The sequence below is a fragment of the Xenopus laevis genome, chromosome 4S, assembly GCF_017654675.1.
Source record: "Xenopus laevis strain J_2021 chromosome 4S, Xenopus_laevis_v10.1, whole genome shotgun sequence".
In the NCBI taxonomy this organism is placed as follows: Eukaryota; Metazoa; Chordata; class Amphibia; order Anura; family Pipidae; genus Xenopus; species Xenopus laevis.
Window position 1 is genome coordinate 20,817,238 of NC_054378.1, and position 19,441 is coordinate 20,836,678.

The 19,441-nt window shown below is 41.0% G+C and overlaps 1 protein-coding gene across 5 annotated transcripts in view; it reads right to left on the reverse strand.

Annotated features, from left to right (window-relative positions):
- Nucleotides 1-19,441, reverse strand: part of nell1.S (neural EGFL like 1 S homeolog) — a 328,272-nt gene that overhangs the window by 290,250 nt on the left and 18,581 nt on the right. For all 5 annotated transcript variants that reach the window (XM_041591299.1, XM_018260318.2, XM_041591298.1 and 2 more), the window contains 1 exon segment: nt 7,823-7,951. In XM_041591299.1, coding sequence (XP_041447233.1) covers nt 7,823-7,951 — 129 coding nt within the window.

Consider the following 19,441-nt stretch of genomic DNA (forward strand, 5'->3'; position numbering starts at 1 on the left):
ATGAGACTGGCTAAGCGGTGCATGCGCAGTTGGAGCAATTTTCTGACCTGTGGCCGAAGCTCACAAAAATTGCTGAAGCACCAGTCTCATTCCAAAGATTACCGAAGGGGCTGAAGATGGTGCCCATGAACTCCCCTGGACAGAATCTGCACGGAGGGGTAAGTAAAGAGTTAGGGGCATTCGTCTGGGGGGGGCAGCTAGGCTGGGGGGAGGGGGTCTATGTAGGGTAGAGGGGTAGGGGTTTTTTTTATTAAGGGTTTGTTTATTAAGGTATGAAGATCCAAATTACGGAAAAATTTGTTATCCTGAAAACCCCAGGTCCAGAGCATTCTGGATAGCAGGTCCCATACCTGTAGTGATACTTGATACTGATGCAGTGCTGTATTCTCATCTCTTGTCATTTTTTGAAAAGTAGGCAAGTGGTGGTCAATACTACCCTCCTGGGTTCGACCTCTTAGCTGGGGGGGGGGGGCTCAGAATCCCCAAAACATGGCTGCTGGAGATGTGGATGGAAATAAAGTACATCTACTACTTGCTTGTGATGGAGAGGGTTGCTTACAGGTGTCTCCATCTATACAAGTTGTCACTTCTCCATGTTGTACTACTGTCTTTATCTTACCCTAGTGTTTATTTATTGTCCTATGATATCCAAAATGCCTGGGTACTGCGGTCTTAATACTGTAATGTTACCTTCTTAGCCACTGTCTCCATCATGTCCTGCTCTCTCCAATCTGCCCAGTCTGAAGGCCAGTTTGGGGAGATTTGGGGTTAGCAGTAACGTAACTAGAGGGGGGCGGGCCCTGGTGCGGGACGCGCAGCCGGGCCCCCCGGCCCCCTCTGTATGCAGGCACCCCCTGCTCCCCCGGTAGTTCCACCACTGGGGGTAAGTGCTTATTTGTCCCCTGGGTACCCCTGTAACTATAGTAGGGTGACTGTTACCCCAATGTTTCTATACTGTATATCTGTAACCTTGTTATGAGCTAAGGGGCCCAGCCTGAAGGCCAGTTAGGGGAGATTTGGGGTGAGTGTTTATTTGTGCCCTGGGTACCCCTGGAACTATAGCAGGGTGACTGTTACCCCAATGTTTCTATATATCTGTAACCTTGTTATGAGCTAAGGGGTCTGAGCATTAAGTGTAACCTTGACCAAGTCATTGGACCCAAAAAGGTAGACTTAACCCTAAACCTAGTGCTGTAGAAAGATCAAAAAGTCTTCCATTTTCATAAGTGAAAGTAAGAATAACATCTTCCTAAATATATAACCAAACCATCCCTTTCCCATGAAGCCGAGGAGGCTGCTGTCTAGATAAGAGAAAGGTACTGATTTCTGGAGACTGCAGATTTTTTTCAAAGAACCCCAAGGTGATAAGTGGTTTTACCTCTCGGTGTCATAATTAAGATTTTAAGAATTCCTTCTTTTTTCCCTCCTCTATTTCATCATCGCACCTCGCAAGTCATGAATAAAATATGACGTGTCTGATCGCATCCTCTGCTGCAAGTTCATCCGTAGTGGGGCAACGTGCCAGGAATTCTAATCCAACCCTTTCCCTCTATTAAAGTCACGGCTCTCGAGATCCAACTGGAGCGGTCATATGCGTGGCTTTTATCTTTGCGCCTGTAGCAACGGCGCCGCGTAAAGGTTTATGTCTTTCTGTAAATTTCTTTCTAAACAGAAATTAAAGAATCCATCTATCTACAGCATAAAGAGGTTGGGGGGGGAAGCATTTTGTTAGTGTAAATTGAATTGTTTGAGGAGGCTTGTGCCTGGCTAGCCAATGGAAATGAGCAACTCCTGATTTAAAGGGAAACTACGCTGCTTCAATGTAAACATTAGTGTTATTTATATTTATAATATACACATTTATGGTTTATTTAGGATTTCTAGGTGTGCAGGTGCAAAAACTGGGCCCATTAAAACAAAATTGCACTCATTATTATTGGCGTCTCCAAATTCCCCCACAACTGCCAATAACCAGCCCCTTTACATCTCTGTTCTGCCTACGTCCACCCAATGTCAGACTTGGGGGTCCCAGACCAACTGGGGTTGCCACCTCAAGCCCCCATGTCAGCCCAGCCGTAACCCCCCCCCCAGCCAGTAGAGGAGGTCAGGGAGCAGTACGTGGTGAAGAACTTGGTCCCAAAAGGGCTGAGACCCATCGGGTTATTTCCTGGTGACCCTCTGGCTCAGTCTGACCCGTTTACATTGTTGTCCCACTATTCATGATCCTGCCCCCTCCCCAATCAATGTGGCCTGAATTTTTCTGCAACAAAGGCAGTCACCTTAAATCTACCCTTGGTGCCTTTTTTGAAGAAGAGGAGAAACAACCAAGGGTAGGAGCTGTGCAACTGGAGTTACTGGGGGGTATCTTTTGATCAACTGAAGCGTGAGTAAGTGTATATAGGCCCCAAATAGGTGCAAGTTGCTGCCACCTCTGGACAGTGCTAGGGTTGCCAACTTTGTGCAGCTCACGATCCAAGCAGGGGACTGGCCCATGACATCAGTGGGGCAGGTCAGTGACGTTGAGGGCGGGGCATGCTACTTCACATGGGCGGGGCTAGGATCATGTCACTTGGGGGAGATACTGCCCGGTTTTCCTTTTTTGAAAACTGGACAGACTGACCCAGGCAGCCCTTCTGAAAACTGGACAGGTGACAACCCTAGGCAGTGCACACTCTTCCTCATGCCAGGTAAGCACCAGGCACAAATCAGGGAGGAATAAGGTGCATTATGGGCATAAAACATGGTGATCAAGCTTTTAGCCCTATCTCCCACCTTTCACCCACAAACGCTAATAACTCAAAGTTGTCAGCCTCCCCCCCAAAAAAAACTGTTCTACTTTACTCAGCAAATAAAAATGTTTCCTTCTGACAGCTCTGCCTCTCAGGTATTAACTGGCTCATGTTACTAATGCCAACTGGGAGCAGGGAAACTAAGCTGCAGAAAAAGAGCTTTATATTAAGCTCTTTTCTGATAATCTGAGAGTGACCCAGGCCGGCTGCGCGTCCAGAGTCTCATTATAGAGAAATCAGATTTGTGAAATTTGCCGAATTTGGACAAAAATTAAAAAATTTTTAATTTCCTAATGGCAGCTGTGTCCTACGCGAGACCTAAATTGTTTTAGAGATGTCGACCATTACCCTCACCCTAAGTTAGAGTCCTGCGCGCTCACTCCAGTGCCGAATCTTCCCAAAAAAATGTAAAAAGTGGAAGAACCACAATGGTGGGTGGGAGGGATCAAGCCCTGGGTACCCAGCAGTGTTACCCGTGGACTGCCCACAAAGCCAAGGAATTGGAACTTTTTGCCCGGAACCCGACCACTTTGCGGATATTCCGTGAGTATTCGACCCCATGCAGGACTCTGGCCTTCAGAATGGGCCCCCTTTGCTCATAACAAGGTTACAGATATATAAAAACATTTGGGTAACAGTCATCATGCTATAGTTCCAGGGGTACCCAGGGCATAAATAACACTCACCCCAAATCTCCCCCTAATTGGCCTTCAGGCTGGGCATACTTAGCTCATACCAAGGTTTCAGATATATAGAAATATTGAGGTAACAATCACCCTGCTATAGTTCCAGAGGTACCCAGGACACAAATAAGGACACACCCCAAATCTCCCACTAACTGGCCTTCAGGCTGGGTCCCCTTAGCTCATAACAAGGTTACAGATATATAGAAACATTGGGGTAACAGTCACCCTGCTATAGTTCCAGGGGTACCTAGGGCACAAATAAGTACTCACCCCAATGTGGCATTCAGGCTGGACAAGTTGGAGACAGTAGCACATAACATGGAAAGCAGATAAGTGTTCACCAGCTATAAATTCTGCACCTTCAGCAATGTTGAGCAGTTGGGTTGAAAAGGTGCAGGATAAATGCATTGAGCTCCCCTACAAGGACTGAGTAGCCCTGCTGCTGTTTTCCAATCATTGACTCATGCTGTTTATTTTGGACTCACAGCATGAGCCATAGAGCTGTTCAATTGCACTACAGGAAAAAAAATGACATGCTGAAGGATCAAACGAATTAAACACAAACAGGGGACATTTCAGACAAAGGAGCAGAGAGGGATGAGTAGAGCTGATGGTTACTACACGGGTCAATATTCAGTTGTAACTTGTTTGATGGTCATAGAGAACATTTATGCCTTTGACCGAGGTTCCCATAGATGTTAATGGTTTTTCTTGACTCTCTAATGGATTTCGGGGTTGGTCTGCCCAATGAGAATGCACCGAAGTTTCTCAATATATTATAATTTCCTTGACTGCCAGCACATTCATTTCCTATGGGGTATTAGTGCTCAGGGAAGATCAGTTGTAGCACTGTGCACTAACTCCTATCTATTCAGACAATACATTTACATTTAAATTTGTAATAACATAATTATAAATACCTTATAGAAATGTTCATGGGACATGATTTTCTAAGCGATAAAAAAATGGAAATGTATTGGCAGATTAGGCGAAAGCAAGAAAAGGCGGCGGCTTTCGAAACACCAAGGCTTCTTTCCATTACACGCAAGACTTAAAAGTACAAAGGGGGAAATCGGGTTTCATAAGAGTTTCCTTTTAAATGGAAATCCCAGTTATATGCTGCATATCTGCTCGCTGCTGTGGCATCTTGTTACCCCCTCGGGCACTGAATACATCAACAATCCCTTCTTGTGCCTGGTCTGTAACGGAGCAGTACAAACCCAGAGCAGCTGATAAAGTAAAGATGTCCCTATTGATCAATTCCTGAATTCAAGCTTTTTCCTACATTTGATTCAAGGGGTCATTTTCAAACTCAATTTTTTTGTCTCATTATCTCCTTCAATATGAAAAACTCAACCAAAATCACTTTGTTCCATTTTTCCAAATTATTTCGTAAAAAACTCTGACCCGCAAACCCACATACTTGTACCCGCTACTCAATCCGACCCTCAACCGCTTTATCAGCAACCCAGTGTCCTAGGGTTTTCTCCTGGTTTGTTGAAGAGGCTGACTGGTTCAAAACTGCTTCACGTGTTGGCCTGCCCCTACAGTGTCACTGGCCCATCCCCTGTCATAGGCCCACCCCCTTTATCCAGATTTTGCCTCCAACAAAGGTGGCCATCCCACACTTCCATGATATTGGAAGTTATGTAATAGCAAGCCAAAAGTGATAACACCACAAGTACCACCATCTTCATCAGAAGGTGGAGGGGGGGAGTTACAAAAAGAGCAAAAAAGGAGAAAAAAAGTAAAACTAGCTTTTTTTTAGACTAGTGGCCCCACCAGCAGACCCGCACCCATACCATATCTGTAAGTCCTACCTGCAAAATACCCCCTTTTTTAGCAAACCCAATGAAGAATACCAGGCTGGAGCATCTGTGTCGGGTTTTTATAGGCCCAGTGCCGCTTTCGTGTTCTGGAACACTATCCCTTTAAGCCAAAAGCTAAGAATTATTAGGCCAAATCTAAATCTTACAAAAAGATTGTCTGAATCCCAATTCCTGGAATCCATGCACCCCAAAAAAGAACAGCAATGTTCCTTCTAACATGATATAAGGTCCATGCATTCAGTTAATGTTATGCTGTTTCCATGCAGTTTCCACTCTTATTAAAGTGATTGCTCTTAAAAGGTCAAAAATAATATTTTCCCTCGTTGGGAGATTGTTTGAGTAGATAGAATGACATAATTCACTCTCTACGGTAATTCTATCTACCCAAATGATCTCCCAACATGGGAAAATTTTATTTTTGAACTTTTTACTGTACAAACAGGCCCATTATTTTCATGTAAGCAAAGCAGCACTAAGGGGCGATGGCTCATGTGGTATTTTGACATCCACAGAGTTCTTGGGAATAGCCATTAGTGTTGTGCAATAACACAGTAGACCCATACATGTCCTGGGTCACCCACTAATTAATTATTATCAGTGAGTAAAGTAGAGATCTTTTCTTCTGGTCAACTGACAGAGACAATAGGATGGAAGGTTCTCACCTTCTGAGAGCTACTGAGAGTTTTAGATGAGAAAAAAGTGAAAAGTGAAGAGCTTCACTTTGGAGAGAGATTTTCGAAACCAGGGAAAAGAAAAAGACTTGAAGTTTGATCAAAATGTTAACAGCTCATACGTGTGCCAAAGAGAATTATTCAACAGGGAAGCCCCATCCAAGTAAACAATACTTCATAGACTTCATTTCTCAAATCCCTGGACACAATGGGCAGTGCATAAAGGGAAACTAAATGGCAACCTCTGGATCTCTGGTAGACAAGGCGCCAAGTAGAGACCGGAGTGCTAAACTTAAACATCATGGAGTTTTGAACCAGATTTTTTGCACCCTGATTTATATTGGCCCTAGTAAGTGTCACTCCAGGGTGTTAGCAAATGCAGTTGGTATCTGGGTGGTCTTTGGTTTTCAACATAGCTTTATGATAAATGGAATGGCTTTTGTAGAAGATTATGGTTGGAAGATATAGAGGAACATACAAAATGTAGGGACATTCATGAGAGGGAAGTCCAGTGGCTGTCAGTGGGATTCTGGGTATTATATTGACCAGTATGGACTATAGCCCTAAAAGACCAGTGAGTGGAACTATAAAACTTTGATGAAAGTTTACAGGGGGAGGGAGTCTGTATCTCAAGCACTGGGTAAGACAAACACTCTCATGGAAACTTACAGGGGGGGAGCCTTTTATTGAAACAGTGGGCAGGACTAGAACACTCTGAAGGACACTTACAGGGAAGGAATCAAAAACGTTGCATCACACAAATAAAACATAGCAAGGGTTGTCCCTGCTTGCAACTAAGACCTGTGTGCCGGTGGAATTTATTTACACTTACAGGGAAGGGGCAGGGAAGCTGTAACTCAAGTGGAGGGTGGGATTAGAAAACTCTGATGGAAGTTTAAAAGGGGAGGGGCAGAAAGTCTGTATTGAAGCAGTGGGTGGGATTACTCTGATGGACAGGGAGTCTGGAACTCAAGCAGTGTGTGGGATTAGAACACTGATGGAAATTTACAGGGTGAGGGGCAGGGAGTCTGTAACTCAAGCAGAGGGTGGGACTAGACCACTCTGATGGAAACTTACAGGGGAGGGGAGGAGAAGGGAATCTGTAAATCAAGCAGAGAGTGGGACTAAAACATTCTGATGGAAATTTAGGGAGGGAGGGCAGGGAGTCTGTACCATAGAACCATAGACTAAAGTTAGAGGGAATAGTGTAAAATAGAATAATTTGAACACAACTATCAAAACCAGTGGAGAAAGCATAGTTTCAGTAACTTCCATATTCTGCATGAAAACAAAACTAAATATTTCTTCTGGATTATTTTTCCTTTAAGTCAAAGTGACTGCAAGACAAATGGATCATACAGTAAATTTTTATTAAATAACTGATGAGGATTTCTGGCATCAGTGAATCTTAAAAAGCCTGCAAACAGAATGATGAATGGGATACCAATGAAATTGCTACAGAATACAGCACACTGCAAATGCCTTACATATCCCTAAAGGCTTTAATGTTTCTTTGTTCTCTGCCGTATGGTTCCAATGTATGGTTCTCTCCTATTAATCACAATTCATGGAATATACAGACACATAGCACAGACACTTTCCCATTACAGGATGTAAGAAAGCAGCAGTTATAGGCACTTATTATTATATAGTCTAATGACAAAAACCCCTTCTGCAGCCCCCCAGCTCTAGGCACAGCAGGGCATACAGTGCCAATTACAGTGCCTAACCCAGTTGGGTTAATAACCACATTGACATTACATTCCAAACTCTATGACGAAACATCTTCAAGCAACAGCACTACTGACCCCTGAACCCCTTTTCTCTCTGCAACGAACGGCACTCACCTTGGAATAAAAACGCTTTGCTTCCATTGTGCACTCCGAATACTTGTGTCACTCCTCTCGTTGAATTGACCAATTCTAATTCCGTTATTACATCAATCTGTAAATCAGGATCTGTTCCCAATCCAAGAACTGAAAGAAAGGGAAATCAAAGATTAATGTCTCTCTGTAATACCACTTAGCCCCCCCACTTTCTGTACTTTAAAGAAGTAAGCCTTCTTTTAATTCTTATTAAGCGTCCGTAGGTGGTGGTACTCTATAACAGCTACAATACAATTGTCTACAATATCCACACAATGCTACTGTTAAATCAGAACTTTCCTCCCACTTTAGTACTTTAGAGAACAGTCGTTTCTACCTGAAAGGTCTTTTTTTTATTTATTTTTTTTAGAAATGCCAGTAGTTCCAAACGACATTGCTAAAGCTCCTTCACTATTTTTACAGCTGCCCAGAGTTCCCAAAGGATCCATAATACAGACTTCTGCTATAGTTAAGATGTTTTTAGTAGTGGTGTTGCCTGGAGTAAAACAGACTTTGTGCAGCCATGTGATTTATATACACAAATACAGTAAAACCTATATCCCTTCCCAGAGACTATTATCCCTCTGTTACTATAGGCACCATCTCTTCCTGCCATATTATTATTCCACTGTTACTATAGGCACCATCTTTCCCTACTATACCTGCTATCCCACAGTCACACTTCTGTCCCAGAGACTATTATCCACTGTTACTATAGGCACCATCTCTCCCTACTATACCTGCTATCCCACAGCCACAGTCCCTTCCCAGAGACTATTATCCACTGTTACTATAGGCACCATCTCTCCCTACTATACCTGCTATCCCGCAGCCACAGTCCCTTCCCAGAGACTATTATCCCATTGTTACTATAGGCAGCATCTCTCCCTACTATACCTGCTGTCCCACAGTCACACTCCCTTCCCAGAGACTATTATCCCATTGTTACTATAGGCACCATCTCTCCCTACTATACCTGCTATCCCACAACTATACTCCCTTCCCAGAGACTATTATCCCACTGTTACTATAGGTACCATCTCTCCCTACTAAACATGCTATCCCACAGCCACACTCCCATCCCAGAGACTATTATTCCACTGTTACTATAGGCACCATCTCTCCCTACTATACCTGATATCCCACAGTCACACTTCCTTCCCAGAGACTATTATCCCATTGTTACTATAGGCACCATCTCTCCCTACTATACCTGCTATAGCTGAGTGACACATGTTCCAGAATATATTGAGAGTACTAGTAAAGCTGTAGGTTAATTAGCAGTCTCTGCATTTTGAATTCAATGAGAAGCATATTGCTACATGAGACAGATGTTGAGTTATGCCATCCAGGGTCATGCTGCCAAGCTGGTTTCATTGAGAAACTCAAATAACCATCTATTCTGTTGAACACCATCTTTGTGAAGAGAAGCCTTTCAAAAGGTTATCAAGGGAATCACTGAACAGTACTGTTAAGATCAACGGGATGTGCTGTATACATCAAGGTGTCTCCTGCTTTCACCCTATATGTTGCCCAGTACAAAGAAACCAAGACCTGAAGGCTGATCATGAATGAAGGCTCTTTGTACCTTAACAGAGGCTCACAACTCAATGGTGTGAATCATCCTCACATTATACAGCAATTCCCAGATATGTTGCTTAGTGACAACATACAAGCATTCAATATGCCTTTTACACCTCTGGGGAAGTTATTGCATTAAAGATGTCAGCGTGCAATCATAATGTGACACCGACCATATTCCCATATGCACATGTTGCCTATGAAAAGTCAATACAAAGTCTGGGGCAGTCTCTCGTGTAGGACAGACAATATCTACCTTAACAGAAGTTATATGGAGGCCATTGGCTACTGCACCTTTAGGGGGTCAAAAGCAGTGGATGGAGGGTCCCAGTCTGAAGGGCAGTTAGGCTGAGGTTTGTCTTTTTCTGGATCCTCCCAGACTGAAGGGTGAGATCTGGGGGAAACATTTGTTTGCTGTACTACTTATTCTTATAACTATAGAAGAGTCATTCATATGTTTTTATGGATCTTTAATTTAGAGCTAGAATTCAGCTCTTTAAACATGAGTTAAATTCATCTAAATATTCAAATTATACCAACCCAAATTAACACTAAAGCAGTTGTTTTTTTGGGGATAAGCTCCCATCTAAGTTCTAATATTTGGTCTGGGCCAAAAAAATTTAAAATGCATGAAGACAATGGGGTTAAGATCGCCACAGTCCACTAGAGTGAAATTCCACCACTCTCCATTCATTTCTATGGGATTTTGAAAGGTGTATTTATCAAAGGATCAACTTTTGATAAATAATATATATATATTTTTTTATAATATTTTAGAAGTCCCATAGAAATGAATGGAGAGTGGCAGAATTTCACTGTGGTGGACTGTGGCGATCTCTAGCTTCACTCTTTGATAAATATACCCCAATGTCTCTACTGGGTTTGAACAAATGTTTACAACAAGGTAACATTGAAAATTCCAAGTTAAAATAAATGTATGAAGAGATTTCTGTATCTGTAAGCATATAATAGAACACCCTATATATCATTTACTTTTTGAAGCCAACTCATCCCAACACTCAACCTTACTGGCTATAGTTCCAGGGGTACCCAGGGCACAAATAAGCACTCACCCCAAATCTCCCCCTAACTGGCCTTTAGGCTGGGCCCCCTTAGCTCATAACAAGGTTAAATAGAAACATTGAGGTAACAGTCACCCTGCTATAGTTCCAGGGGTACCCAGGGCAAATAAACGTACACCCTAAATCTTATTCAGACTATAAAAAAGGGTGGTTATTGGTGGAAGTGACTTTGCTATAATCAGATAATACTTCGCTCACTGTCCATACATACTGTGATGTCACAGACTAAAAGAAAGGGAGCTTGAGGAGTTTGTCAAATAGACTTTTTTAGAACTGGATCAGAGAAACAAATAATACTTGCATGCCTTCAACTTCACCCTGACAACTTTATTCCAGCCGACCCCTGCAGCTTGATAACCTCTGATGGCTAATATCCTACTGGGGGGGGGGGGGGTTTGAAGCAAAAAAAGAAGAGATTCCGGTGGGGAAGGTATTTGCCCATAATAGTCATGAAGTAGAACCCCTGTTTGAAACTGTACAACACAGATGTCTGGTGCGTTATTCTTTCCTTAATTACACTGAGCTGCTTGATTAATTGGGTGCACCTGCGCTCATTATCGGCAAAGCGGTGCTGACTCAGGGCACTTTATTTCCCAGCTCGGAAAGGGTGCAATATATGATTCCCATGCGCAATGGATTTGTACAGCCTTTGTGGTGATACAATATAAATACATATATTGCCTTTGCTTATGTATTTGCCTGGCATTCTCTCCAGCAACCGGTCAGTGGGTTCTGCTTTGTTCCCTTCCCCTCAAACCGCCGGAGACTTTTCAAAGGTCTATTTGACCCCCTGATGTTTTATTTTCTTTCCAGCCTCTCAATAGTGCTCCAACATCAAGGGGAAGAAAAGGAGCCATTTAAAAAACGTAACAAGTCAGATTTAATGCGTGAATATGAATATATCGATATCAATGGACACAGAGAGCGGTATGGGGATTAGGCACACAAAGTTGCCCTGTCTGCTCTATGTAATAAATACTGCTCCGAACAAAAGGGGGCATTGGAGAGCACAAGAGCGACAGCACAAAGAGTAATAAGCCGAGGGGCACTACAGTACCATACCTCCCAACATTTTGGAAAGAGAAACAGGGACAAAAGTATTTGCCACACCCCCTAATTACCGTGTTCATTTTACAAAATTCTTCTTCAAACCCTTCTGTGGTTTTTATGTGTCATTACAGTTTTGCTAATGAATGTGAATTGCCCTTTAAGCTGCAAGTCACCGTTTCCACAAGAGACCTGCTTATCTTAAATTGTTAGAATTGTTTCTTTGCTTATCTTCAATAACAAATGTATCGAAGTGCAGCTGCCAGATATTCTGGGCTGTCTAACAAAAGCCAATTAAGTTAGAAACATTGTATCTTTTTCTAGCTGTTCAGTTCGGGAGATCAAAGAAAAAGTACATACATTGTGATAGTCTGTACAGAGAGATCCCATAAAATTATGGCAGCATAGGTATTCCTCTGTACTAAGCACAATTCAGCAGGAACAGACCCTGTACAGAGAGATCCCATAAAACTATGGCAGCATAGGTATTCCCTTGTACTAAGCACAATTCAGCAGGAACAGTCCCCTAAATTTGCTTATAGTCTGTATAGAGAGATCTCATAAAACTATGGCAGCATAGGTATTCCCTTGTCCTAAGCACAATTCAGCAGGAACAGCCCCAGATAAGAAGTAAGTAAGAAGAAAGATAATTTTTATAACCATTCTGAAGACATATTGGCTTTTTAAGGATTTTATCCTATTTATACAGTTTCGGGTCCCAGTAAAGCAATAATATATTTATAAGAGCTATACTCAATATTTTGGTGGGGAATATATTTGAAAGGCTGAACAAACATTTTCCTACAGGTGCCAGTATAACCATTATATTGATAATAGTCCCTAGGAGGCTCCTTCTGGGTTAGTACATATTCTTCCATAGTGACACCAGACACCACTAACAGAATCCACTTCTCTCCCATTTACCCCATTAAGAATGATGTTGTTTCAATCAATGACTGATCACAGGGGTTTGTATATTAAGGTCACAGCAAGTATATATAGATAGATATATAATTCAAAGAGATGCCGGCACTCTCGATAAAAATATTAACTGTGCCTGGGTGCAAGATCAATAAAATATTTCCATTTCACTGCAAAACATCTGCACTCTCAGGTGTTATAGTTATAAAAGATGTATTTGCAATAAATACATCTTTTATAACTATAAGACCTGGAGAGCAGATCTTTTGCAGTGAAATGTGTGTGTGTGTATGTATGTATATATATATATATATATATATATATATATATATATATATATATATATATATATATATATATATTGTGATGTTTGGGGGATCACAGCGGGGTTTTCACCAATCATGTAGGCCACTCCAGATTGAAGGAAAACAGTCTGTTTATTTTTTTCTCAAGTTAATCTTTCAGCAGTAAGCAGTGGTACAGAAAACAAAACAGCTTCACTTCAGCAATATATAAGTCAAAAATAAGAATAGCTTACTTGCCAAACATATACATCCAGTCTTTAGGGGATAAACTCTCCAGTCTTTTTGAGAGAGACCTTTTGTGTGTTTTATAGTAGCACCCCACGAGCGATTTTGTCACGATCCGATGCGCTGCGACTTGTCGCATGCAACAAAAATAAGGTAAGAATTGTCGCATGGTGTCGCAGCGTTTATCCGACGCAATCTGACGTGACACAACTGTCAGATGCAGACGATGCGCGATGAGTCTGCATCCGACAGTTGTGTCGCGGCAGATCAACGCTGTGACACCATGCGACAATTCTATCTCTTACCTTATTTTGTCGTGTGCGTTTTGTCGCAGATTGCGACAAAATCGCTCGTGGAGTCCTACCCTTACTCAGCAGTCAGTTTACACACGTGAGAAAAAAACTTCCTCTCTTTCACCTGCTGCTCACCTCCATTAAACACCCCTTGGATGTCCAGCCCAACTCTGGCTGGTTAACCCCATGGTGTCTCTTAAAGAGGTGGTTTTAAAACCTAAAGAATGGGGATATATACCGGTCATCTACAATATTTCCCCTCCACCTTGCACAATATACATATATACTTATATATAATAAATGATATACTTATAAATGGTGACTAGCGATGTCATCAGCTATAAACGGTGAGTAGTGATGTCATTTTTGTCACATGACTCACTAAAATTTGTGTATTATAATAAATAAAGTACCCCTTGTTGGAAAATATGAGGATATTAGAAGGCACCTCAGAGTACAATAGGGGGTACTTTATTCACTATATATATATATATATATATATATATATATATATATATATATATATATATATATCTCCATATACAGATATATAACTTCTGTCCCTGTGCAATTCCCACGGGCTTCTCCCAAGACTCGAAATTCTCACATTATCTCCGTACCGCTGCCGCCTTTAAATAGGTACAGGAGGCGAGAAGCTGCTCAATTCTATGTCTCCTCCTTTTCCTTGAAATGAAGAAAGCACAGAAATCTCTAGAGAGCGAGCAGACCTGATGGTTTTCACGTGGCTGCCGGAAACGCCAAAACTCAACCCTGATACCGGCGTATCGGAAACCCGTGTCAGAAAAATCCAATCCCTCCCCCCTTTCTAAACGTGTCACAATCCTTCCTCTTAATTTACCCCAGATCGGAGTGGAAATATCTGCAATTCATATATATATAAGTCCCATGGGTGTCCGCACTCTTTTCTCTTAGTTTGCTGAGGTGCACGATCAAATATTGTATTATATATGATGAAGGGATCAGCACACTCATTTATAGATGAATCAAAACGTGCTTTTATTTAACACAGCATTGTGTCCAACGTTTCGGTCCCACCTGGGGACCTTTGCTGTGTTAAATAAAAGCACGTTTTGATTCATCTACAAATGAGTGTGCTGATCCCTTCATCATATATATATATATATATATATATATATATATATATATATATATAGTTCCATGTATGATATATGGCTCCCTTGTGTCGCAGCTGTGCGCTACTCTACACACTGGGCACAACGTGATTTACGACTGTTATAGACAATTTTTGCCACAATCCTTTATTATCACAGAATTGTTTAAAGTCAACAGGTTTCCCTGTGTCTGGGGGGGCAAAGGTCTGATAATATATTGGATATAACATATTATTCTGCATTTTCCAGTTTTAGCACAAGTAGAATTTGTATAATGGCTTATTCTAAGCAACTTTTCAATTGGCCTTCATTTTTTGTTTTATATAGAATTCAAATGAAATGCCTTCTTCGTCTGACTCTTTCCAGCTTTCAAACAGGAGGGGGGGGTCACTGACCCCATCTAAAAAACAAATGCTCTGTAAGGCTACAAATGTATTGTTATTGCTACTTTTTATTACTCTTCTATTCAGTCCCTCTCCTATTCATATTCCAGCCTCTTTTACAAATGGTTGCTAGGTTCATTTGGACCTTAGCAACCAGGCAGCTGAAATCCCAAACTGGACAGCTGCTGAATAGAAAACTCAAATAAGTAAAAAATTAAAACCAATTGCAAATTGTCCCACTCTCTGCATCAAAGTAAGAGTTAATTTAAAGATGAACAGCCCCTTTAAGTGCTAGGTGTTTAATTGTAATTAACACAATTGAGCCGTGAATTGTTTAATTTTTAACACATTTAAAAAATCCCTTTTTAGCAACAGTTTTAGAAAAAAATCAGTTTTTCACTTTCATGTTTGCCTTTAAGGCCAGTGTATGTGACAGGGAGCCATAAACGTAACTCGTGGCTGAGAGAAGAACTGGACAAGTGTTTTATTCCTGGCAGTTTCTGAGCAAGAGTTTCAAGAGTAAAACCTCCTGATTTCAGAATATTTGGAACATTCAACAAAATGAGAAAGACTTTTTATTACGAGTCACTGTCCAGTGTGTGGGGCATTCTCAGAAGAGCTTCAGAGAGCCACGTAGCCAGTGCCTTTTCACAAAAGTATTCTCTCACTTTCTGCCTCACAGATAACAATGTCTTTCCCCGGAGGTTAAATCAGTGCCTGGATGTCATGGCAAATCACAGCTCCAGTTCTGTCAGATGGACCTTAACGATCTACAATATGTGCCTGCTTCTAACAGCAACATGTGCTTTATATCAGAGCATTCTATCCCAGTGGCCTGCACAGAGCCCATCTGATCCCCATTGTGGATCATCATCACTCAACAATTCTGAGCCCAGTTATTAAACCACATTTCAGTATTATATACAATATATATATATATATATATATATATATATATATATATATATATATATATATATATATATAATAAAAATATTTCATTGGCAGTTTCCAAAGTAATCTGGCACCCATGGGGATAGCAACTGATGCAAGTCTTGCAAGTTCTTACTCTCTCAGTACACTAATTCAATAATGCATGCGGTAACTATGGGAGGCAGGTGGGAGATGTGTGATATGTATTAATGCCTCAATAGCGAGCAAAAGAGACCCATATGTATAAATACAAATATACTAAGAAGGAATGTTCTGGGCACACAATAAGCTATACCCTCATACTGTACTGTCTAAGGAATTCAATATGGCACCTCCATCCCATGTGTATAAATTTAATTTTACAGAGAAGAAATGTTCTGGGCACACAGTAAGTCATCCCTCCGCACAGTGACAGAAAAATCACTCCCATTGTCCTTATTCAATCATGCATAGATTAAGGAGTCAGTAAAGGGTCAAAAAAGAAATAAAGATCGCAGCACAGTCAGTTTGATGAACTCATGCAGCTACAAGTGCAAGCGTTAATTAGTGCCTCTCCATTCTTGTCACAAGCTTTGTACTCCAGGTGGAAGGGGACTGGCACTAGAGGAATTGTGTCCCTTAGAGTGTGACGGGGGTGTGTGAAATTACTCGTCATTGAAACCGCGAGTGATGCTTTAATCACCGAAACAAACATCTGCCAATCTCACCTCAACTCTCAACACTTCTGTAGAATGAGCACTAAATGCCTGGATAAATTCTCCCTTATCCACATCCAAATTAAGCCCAGACACAACCTGGCACCTTCTGCAAGGGCTTTTTAAACTCACCATAAATCTTTCTTAGAGGTGCAAGGTAAATGTATTGTCCCCTTCAAATTGATAAACAAATTATCAATGTACATGTCCCCAATTCAAGAATTTTTCATGTACTGATTTAAGAGGAACATCACGGATATGTTGATACTCCACAGTGTCCAGCACCTTGGCCTGTGGGTATCTGGGTGCACGGCATGGCCACCTTCCTACTATATTGTTCCTTCAGTAGCTGCACGGCCAACTTTTGAATGTTTCACGTCAGTCACCCCTTACAAGTGGCTCATAAGTATCATTTTGAACCCTACCCTCTTTGATATTGCCCACAACACTTTAAAAAGCAGATGATCATTTGCCCTGGAGGCAAATCTTGGAGGCATAAAAGTAAACTGTAACAGCACCCACTAACAGAGACTGCTGAAGGCTTCCAGTGGGTTTAAAAAACAGTCAATCAGAGCCTTTGTTTGGCAATCCCTAAGACCTTTTTTTTGCAGGCTTGTGTGGCTCCTCAATATTACTGGCACCAAAGGTGGGGACTCGCTTATGTTCCACTACAGTGGTGACTACAGTTCCACAGCCCTAGAGAAGATTCCAGCCAAGACCATTATGGATGCTGTATGTTCTCCATGTGCCTGGTGACTTTCCTTGGCTGCTCCAATATTCTACTGCACTCTATAAGCACCGGCATATTAGATCCCACTGGGGCAAGGAAATACGTCATATTGATGACACATTTTCAGCAAAGATCTGACTACAAGGTAAATGTAAATACAGATAATAAATACATCAAAACCCGCTTTTAAGGACAAAGCTTTTTATTTCCATGGGACCATCTTCATTAATCAGGATGACGGCAAAGAAAAGAGAAATATCCACCAGAATGAGACCCATAGCAACCAATCAGCCAGTAGCTCTGACCAGCCAGCTGTTGTAGGTTTAACAAAAACAAAAGTCTAAATTGGTTGGGTATTTTGGGTTGAAGGATTTGAATATGGACATAATTCCAGACACTGGTCCTACCAGAAGATTATTCTCCTCTTATTTCCTATACATTTTTTTCTTATGTGCTATAAACTTTTTTTTTACTTTTTCTTTTTATATATACATAAAACCCATCTGGCAATATAACTTCCCCATGGGAAACAGCGCTTGTCGAAGAAGCTCAGGGATAGACAAGAGTAAGAAATGAAACGGAGAGAGAGAAATCATTTTCCAATATAGTGTAGTAGGTTCATTTGCTTTTCAGAACAGAGTAAACACTTGCACTCACGGCAGGTTCATAATAATAATAATAATAATAATAATAATAATAATAATTTGCTTTTCACCACCTTTCTGTGTGAAATTGCTTTACTCTACACATTCACGTGAATAGATGCGTTTTGTCACTTCCGACTTCCTCAAAGGCTTTTATCGTTCTGGCAGCGCATCTTCTATTTACACATAGTGGTTGCCATGGTCACGCATCTTGTTCTTATTTTCTTTTATATCAAATCGCTGTGGCCATGGTTTTCTCAGTCCATACTATAGTCCGATTGGTTATAGTCCATATTACCATGCAACAACTCATAGTGCAAACCGAATAAGACAATTATCAAAGGGTTACATCCTACATTGCATTTTGTAAAGTCTCACCTACCCCTTATATTTTCATCTACTACTTTTATTCTATATACTCAATCTTAGTCAACATCACGTTTTATCTTGATAGAGAGTGTGGAAATGTATATAGAGAAAGGGGAAACTAAACATTATTATACACAATTATTTTTTGCATGGAGGAATGTTTTTGGAAATGTTCTATTCTTCCATTGGTAGAAGTGGGTTGCTATCATGGTTCTATTACAGAAATGCTCGTAAGTTTACATCAATATTTAGCCCTTTCGGGCTAAAAGGTCTCCATGGCATACATCCATCTACTCTCACATTGTAATGTTTTATTATATCTTTTTCATTACAATGTTTCCAACATGTTCCCTTATTCGGTCCGTAAGCATTCGATCTTTCCTATATATTGTAGTCCACACGGACATTGTAAACAATAAATAACATTTTTAGTTGTGCATTTAATGCTGTGTTTAATTTTAAATTCTGTTGTATTCACCGTTGATGTGAACGTTTTTCTTTTAATACGTATTTGCATGCCTTGCATAGGGAACATGGGTAAAATCCTGCCCAGAGGGATTCACTATTTTTATTTTTTGTTTTGTCTGTAGGACAATAACTTTTTGTTAATATTTGTTTAAAATTGTTAGCACGTTTGAATACTATTTTTGGTTCTCTTAGAATTATATCTTTTAAGGTCTCATCACACTGAAGTATTCCCCAATGTTTTTTAATGATTTTTACAACTTCTTTAGCAAGAGGCCGATTTTACACTATTAGAAGCGCATTTCTCCTAGTGAATCCGGAGTGGAATCTGGACAATATTAATTGACATGCTTCAATCTATATAGAATGTATGTAAGTACCCAACTAGTGTCGGTGGCGGATCACAGAAAGATAAGACCAAATGTCTCCGGGTCTCTCTGAATGAAGGAGCGGGCTATTCACGTGAATGTGTCAAGTAATTTCACACAGAAAGGTGGTGAAAAGTAAATTAATAGGGATGCACCGAATCCTTCGTGAAAGATTCGACCGAATACAGAATCCGGGAGGGGAAAAAAATGTTTACTTCCTTTTTTTGTGACAAAAAGTCACGTGATTTCCCTCCCCGCCCCAATTTTCATATGCAAATTAGGATTCGGATTTGGTTCGGCCGGGCAGAAGTATTCGGCCAGATCCGAATCCTATCCTGCTGAAAAAGGCCGAATCCCGAACCAAATCCTGATTTCGGTCCATCCCTACAAATTAACCTACTACTATCCCTGAGCTTCTTCAAGAAAC